Source organism: Acanthisitta chloris, unplaced genomic scaffold, assembly GCF_000695815.1.
Source record: "Acanthisitta chloris isolate BGI_N310 unplaced genomic scaffold, ASM69581v1 scaffold23465, whole genome shotgun sequence".
NCBI classification, from domain to species: Eukaryota; Metazoa; Chordata; class Aves; order Passeriformes; family Acanthisittidae; genus Acanthisitta; species Acanthisitta chloris.
The window spans coordinates 1,717-8,580 of NW_008673450.1; the positions used below are offsets into that span (position 1 = coordinate 1,717).

Consider the following 6,864-nt stretch of genomic DNA (forward strand, 5'->3'; position numbering starts at 1 on the left):
AGCCCCATCCTGAGGGACAGCCAGAGCTGGAATCGAAGCTTTTCCACATGAGGCACTCGGTTTTCAGCACTAGGTGAGTGTGGAGGCAGAACCCCTCCTCACCCACACCACCTCACAGGTGAGCAGGGCAGTTTCCTGCCAGGCAGCGACGAGCAGAGCCGAGTCTGAGGGGAGAGGACACCGTCCTCGCGCTCCGCACAGCGCCGGGGGCAGAGAGCCACGAGCACAGAGCCAGCACAGTGTGGCACCTCAGCAAGCCAAGCCTAGCAGAGCCAGCAGAGCCTCCCCGGTGAGGCTGCCGAGGCTCAGAGCCTGCCAAACCCCCCGGTCCCCTCGGCACTCTGCCGGAGGGGCTGACTCACAGCCGGGGCTGCGCAGAGCTTTACTGGAGAGTACATTCCTGGTTAGCATCTCTTCAGCCAAATGCAGCAGCAGCAGCGGGGAGGGAAGCAGGGATGCACAGATTAACTAGCACACGGCCTTTCCTCACAAGCCTGGAGAGCTGGAAAGCCCTCAGGGAGCAGAATGGGTTGTATCCCAGCTCCCTGAGGGGGTGGGATAAAGCCCTTCCCCAGAACTCTCCACTAGAGTGAACTTTTGACTTCCACTCGCCCTTCCCCGGTTTCTCCAGCCAGCACTCCATGGAAGTGTGGGCAGCATTCCCTCAAAGCCTGCCCTGCACCACGGAGCTCCGGAGCACAGAGCCTCAGGGAGTGTGTCCCTGACCCACGATCCCTCTCCCTCGGCACTCCGCAGCTCCCTGTGCCCGACTCTGGCAAGGGAACACTTCACCTTTCCTTCATCTGTGTGTAGATCACATATACTGGAAACAAAACACACACTATGCATGCAATCCAGGCAGGAATCCTGCTATGATCAAATCTACAGGAGGAGGGGGATGAGGTGGGACGTTACGGGATTCCTCAACGCTAGGTCAGTTACACACCAGCCCCTTGGCTACAGCAAAGGGCAGACAGACTATGTACAGTACCTATGGGCTTAGCAAACCTCCTGACACCTGCACACCCCTCCCTGGGAGCACGAAGCTCTCTGTTCCTCCCGGATTTACCCGCTGGCACGCGGATCCCCTGGGAAGCACAAACCCGGCGAGGCCTGCGTGGCACCACACAGCTCCTGCAGGTAAAGCCAGGGAGGAACAGACTAGGTTTAAAATGTTATTTTTTGCAAGTTATCTATTCATCTAGGGCTCTGCCTCTCAAGTCCAAACCGTTTCTTTTGGAAGGAGAACTTCTTGGTTTTAGATGCCTCACTACAACCAGCCCCTCCTAACCACAAACCCAAATCCCAGCCCCTCAGGAGGACACCTGCCCCTCCAGCTCCCCTGCTAGAGGTGAGGAGCAGTGTCCAAGGCAGGAGAAGCTACACCTTAACTTCACTTTTTCCTCTAAGAGGCTGTAGTTGGCTCAAACTTTTGTACAAGTAAACCAGTAGCAACAAAGAAATATACACCTTGGGATCTGTAAAACCTTTGAGGGATTTGGACCCTGCAGCCAGTGGCTGTTCCTGTGGGTTTTCTTGAGAGAAAAAAAGGATGTCATAGTTGCCCTGCAGCCAGCGGCTGTTCCTGTGGGTTTGCTTGAGAGAAAAAAAGGATGTCATAGTTATACTTTAAAAAACAAGAAGAAAACAGGACAAGGACCAGCACCGCAAAGAGGCACCTCAAAGGGATGTCTGTCAGTTCCAGAGGGGCAGGGAAGCGACTGTCAGGTTACTGGAGTGTTAAAACCCTACACTGAGCAGCTGCTAGAAGCCAGAGACACCACAGGCAGCAGGAGCAGAGCAGGGGACAGAGCAGCACCCGAACAGGAGCGATCCCAGGAGAGCTGCACGGGAGGGAAGGAAGGTGCCCCGGGAACGCTGCACGGGAGGGGAGGTGCCCTGGCTAGCAGGCACGGGGAAACGAGCACGAGACAAGCGCCTGGGAGTGTGACACAAACTCAGGTAATTGTTTGCTGCTTTAAATCTCTGCATTCCAGTTTCATGCTGCTTCAGAAAGCAGTGAGGAAGCAACACGTGTCATTAAAACCCCCCAGTAAAAATAAAACCCAAACAACGAACCAAAAAACAACCCTCAACAAAGCCCTAAGAGGTGAAACCGAGTTTGGAAAAATGCATCTGTTCTGGCTTTAGCAAGTGGAATGTGATTCTTGTTCCCAGGCAAATACACAGAGCACGACGGTGCAGCCAGGGATGGTGAGCCAGGAGCGGAGCGTGGGCTGTCGGACAGGCTACGGGGGCTAGGACAACCACAGAGCAACAAGACATGGGGGCACAGAGCGACAGTCCTGTTCTTGTTTTTAAATGAGGAATGGTTTAAAAGTAAAACTCTTCTTCAGCTAATCTCCTCCTGCAATAAAACCAACCCCAGCCGGCCCTCGTGTGTACAAGACCAGTTAGACGTGAGCCTTCCCCCTCAAAACACTAAGTACGGACATCCGGTAACATTCTACAATGGAAAGTGCTTTAAGAAAGAAGGATTTCTGTAGTGCCAGTGACAGAACTGATCTGATGGGCTGGATGATGCTCTGAAGGGCTGACACCAGCGGCTCAGGCCAGGGCAGCTCGTTTCTCCTCGGGGGTCTCCTCCAGCAGCTGCATGATCAGTTCGTGGAGGGGCTTGCAGACCTTGGCGTAGCCCCCTCCCGTCAGGTGCAGGAAATCGAACATGTCGTGGTAGGAGATGGTGCCATCCGAGTGCACGAACCCGGCGTCCACGTCCAGCAGCTGCACGTTGGGCAGCTTGGGCAGAGAGGCCTTCAGCAGGTGGTTCACCTTGGCGTTCTTCTGCCGCAGGGGGTTTGGCTTCTCTCCGCGAGGTAGCAGGCCCTGGCACGAGAGGAGGCAAAACAGCTTTGTACCACCCTGATGGCATCAGGAGACCTGTTCTCCCTTCCAACGGGGGCTGCCTGTCGGGATTTAGGAAGCCCGTGACAAGAGGAACTCATCCCCTGAATGAGTTGGTCCATTCAGACCCAACATGAAACGCAGTGAAGGAGCCAGACGAGCTACGAGCACGACTGGCAAGGCGCCTGCTTTTTTTCACCTCTTAAGTACATCAGCTTGTGCTCTTCTGTTGGTCTGTTGGGATTTTTTCCTGCCACTGCCCAGCTATGCTGCTAGGACAGGAAGCCAACTGGGACTCCCAGTGCCAGCTCAGATTTGGGCACCTGTTTTCCCCCAACAGGACCTCCTCAGCGGCAGTTCTAAGCGGGATAGTCAGTGAGCCCACCCACCCCTGAAGGACCAGGAGAGCTCATGCAAAGCCAAGCCAGCAAGGGCAGGCACAGAGCAGAGGACAGATGTGAGCCCTCCCAGCACTGCCCAGTGACTCCCAGCACAGGGAGCACGGTCCCAGTCACGCACCAGTACAATCACTTTGGCCTGTGGCTGCTGAGTGTTTATCAGGCGCACGATGGCCTCGATTCCCCCTGCTACTTCTTCTGCTGTGTTTTCATGGTTATTTGTTCCAACCCAAACAACAATGACCTACAAGGAGAGAAAAAAAAGTGTTTGCAGCTGAGAGAGCTGTAACAGGCTGGTGACCCTGAAATCCCTGCACAAACACTGTCTGTGGCTGGAGAGCTGCAGGAGGAGTCAGACTGAACTCAGGCTGCAAGAGGTCTCCAGCCCTGGGGCAGGCACTGCCCACTGCTCTCAGGGAACACACGTGTGCCAGGGCTGCAACTGCAGGCGCAGGGTGGGCAGGTGCACACCTGAACAGCTTCACTAAGTCTGCAGCAAATACTTCCCCATCCCTTTCCAGAGGGCAGGAAGGCAGCTCAGGCCTGAGAGGTGACTGCACTCCAAGCTACACCTGGCACAGGTAAATCACAGAATGGTCTGGGTTGGCAGCGACCTGAAAGATCATCTTGTTCCACTCCCCTGCCACAGGCACTGACACCTTCCACCAGATCAGGTTGCTCCAAGTCCCATCCAATCTGACCTGGCACACATCCAGGGATGAGGCAGCCACAGCTGCGCTGGGCAACCTGTGCCAGTGCCTCAGAGGGACGAATTTCTTCCCAATATCTAATCTAAACCTACTCCCTCCAGAATTCCAGGTGGGATCTCCCCAGAACAGAACAGGGGGCAGAATCCCCTCCATGGCCTGCTGCCCACGTTGCTTTTGATGCAGGCCTGATCAGCATTTTCAATAGGACTACAAGGTCACCTCCATTTATTGATGACATCCTGTGACTGCAGTGCAAACCACAGGCAGGAGACACACAGCTCTGCTCCCCAACACCCCTCAATGCCTGGAGCACCCTCAGTGCCAGCAGGTGCTCACACACAGAGGTCTGCTGATCTGCCCCGAGCTCTGCCCTACCAGGCACCGGAGCCTGTCCTCAGCCAGCACAGGGCTGCCTGCTTGGGTTTGCTGCTGGTACCTTGGGTTTAATGTTCTCCAGTTCACCGTTCTTCAGTCTCCATAGAACATGCCCCGTGGTGTCTCCACCAATCCCAAAATTCAGTGCATGGAGTGGTGAGAAGAGCTCTCGCCATATCTGCAAGCAGAAATCAAAGTGCTGCGTCAGAGCTGCATCCTGACGGCGAGGGGAGGACACACCACGGTGTGCAGTGGCCTCTGAGGCCACTGAGAGCAGCCAAGAGCCCTTCCCTGAACACTCACTCCACAAAGGGCATTTGGACAGGGGAAGAGGCTTCACTCGGAGCGGGAAGAGACCGAGCTGCTGACGTTCAAGCCCTCAGGCCTGGCACAAAGGGGAAGATCTCCTGAGCAGCTATTTGCCCAGCTGATCAGAGCCCCTGAGTGCTGATCTGTTGCAGACCACGGTGTCCCTGACTGCCTCAGGCACAAGGCCTCAGCAGAAGGAATCTATGACCTGATTAAATCCTTTTCATCTTCAGGTAACAGAACTAGAACACAGGGAAGCAGTTCTTGCAGAACAAAGCTGCTCAACTGCCACCACACCTCTTCTCTCTCCTAACAGTTTTAGGGAAAAGCCAGGGGGTCAATGCCTCTGGCATCAAGTGCTGCAGGGTTAAATGCATTCTGGCCCCGGGGAGGCTGGGATCCCTGACCCAGGGGGCTGGCACGAGGCTGTGGAGGCTAGAGTCTGTGATCCAGGGAGCTGGCAAAGGGCTGTGTACATGTGCCAAAACAGAGGCAGTTGGTCATGGCTTCAGAGAAGGCCTGGAAAAGGCTCAAGGAGGTACAGCAGTGCACAGGCACTGAGGAGATCAGGAATCAGGGCAAGAATACCTTGGGAGACAGCAGTGAAATGGGAACAGAGGAACTCATCAGTGTCACACGTGATCATCAATTACTAGGTTAGAGAAAAACACTCCAATTCCTCCAACCATCCTCCCCCCTTCCTTTCTCCCTACCTCATACTGCTGTAGCAACTGCACCATGGAGTCCCCCACGAAGAGCACGTCGGGCTCCTTGTCCTTGCAGTCCAGGACAAACCGATTGTGCTGAAAGAGAGCAGCAAGGTGAGCTCTGGGTGACACTCCCTGCTGGGTATCCATCCCTGCTGCAGGGTCAGCGACACACCAGTATATCCAGGTGGGTTTGGAATGTCTCCAGAGAGGGAGACTCCACGCCCTCCCTGGGCACCTGTCCCAGTGCTCTGCCACCCTCCACGGAGAGAAGTTCTTTCTCACGGTGAGGTGGAACTTGCTGTGGTTTAGTTTATCTCCATTACTCCCTGTCCTGTCACTGGGCACCACTGAGCAGAGTCTGGCACCACCCTGACACCCCTGGGTATGGACTGATGAGCTCCCCTCTCAGGGTCTGCAGCACCGGCCCAACAGCCCCCAGGGAAGAGGAACCCAGCTCCCTGCCCCTCCCAGCCTTACCTGTGACATCCACCTGTCATCTCCCTGGATGTCCTCAGCGGCGTGAGGCACAGCTGCCGGGTTGGAGTCTCCCATTCTGTTCCTGCAGAAAGAACAGTTCACACGAGCTGATTCCAGCAGCTCCCACAGTGCCAGGGCTGGGAGAACGGCTGCCTGGCTGCTGGAATCCTTCCTGATATCCACAATTCCTGCCTGCTCCTCTGTGTGCTGCCTGATAACAACAACATGGATGTTATTCCATGCCAGAATGACTCTGCAAAGGGACATTCCCCCTGCAGCCACACACCAAGGGATACCCCGGCATGGAAAACAGCCCAGCCCAGACGGATGTGGGATGCTCTGCAGACCCACACTGGGCTCCAACACCTCAGCAACAAACACCGATGCTCTGAGGACCAGCTCCTACCAGCATCCAGAGATCCAGCTGACAGGGACTGAGCTCCACAGTCCAGGTGGATAATCTGGCTGTGGGAGCAGTGCATCCTGGCAGGATTGATCCCCAAGGATCTGCACCCAGGAAGAGCATCAGGCAGTGGGATGATGCTTCCAAGGGACCACCGGAGGGTGGGCAGGGACTGAGCCCCTCCAAACCCTGTGGGCTGACAGCAGGGCAGGGGCACATCTGTGCCCAGGTGAGCTCACACCTGCAATGCACGTGGGCATACACCTGCACACGGGTGGGCTCACACCTGCACATGGGTGGGCTGAGATCTGCATCCAAGGGGGCTCACACCTGCACACGGGTGGAAAAAAAAAAGCCTGCATCCAGGGGAAACACACTTGCACACGGGTGGGCTCAGATCTGCAGCTGGAGGGGCTCAGCCTGCATCAGGGGGCACACACCTGCACACGGGTGGGCTCAGATCTGCATCTGGAGGGGCTCAGCCTGCATCCAGGGGAAACACACCTGCACACGGGTGGGCTCACACCTGCACATGGGTGGGCTCAGATCTGCATCCAGAGGGGCTTGGCCTGAATCCAGGGGGGCTCAGACTGCATCCAGGGGACACACACCTGCAC

General features: G+C 56.0%; 1 protein-coding gene across 1 annotated transcript; it reads right to left on the minus strand.

Annotated features, from left to right (window-relative positions):
- Positions 1 to 2,115: 2,115 nt before the first annotated feature.
- On the minus strand, positions 2,116 to 5,920 carry PAFAH1B2 (platelet-activating factor acetylhydrolase 1b, catalytic subunit 2 (30kDa)). Its single transcript, XM_009074980.1, has 5 exons — positions 5,845 to 5,920; positions 5,371 to 5,460; positions 4,410 to 4,526; positions 3,385 to 3,507; positions 2,116 to 2,847 (listed from the first exon to the last, which is right to left on the minus strand). Exons 1-5 carry the CDS (start codon positions 5,917 to 5,919, stop codon positions 2,569 to 2,571), a joined length of 684 nt encoding a protein of 227 aa, XP_009073228.1. The 5' UTR covers position 5,920; the 3' UTR covers positions 2,116 to 2,568.
- Between the last annotated feature and the right edge of the window lie 944 nt (positions 5,921 to 6,864).

Bases quoted from the DNA above. Each gene is read 5' to 3' on its own strand.
- PAFAH1B2 (XM_009074980.1), bottom strand. From the start codon at position 5,919: ATGGGAGACTCCAACCCGGCAGCTGTGCCTCACGCCGCTGAGGACATC. The intron at 4,527-5,370 runs GTAGGGAGAAAG...TTCTGCTTGCAG, and splicing joins AGTTGCTACAGCAGTATGAG to ATATGGCGAGAGCTCTTCTC. The intron at 3,508-4,409 runs GTACCAGCAGCA...CTCTCCTTGTAG, and splicing joins TGGAGAACATTAAACCCAAG to GTCATTGTTGTTTGGGTTGG.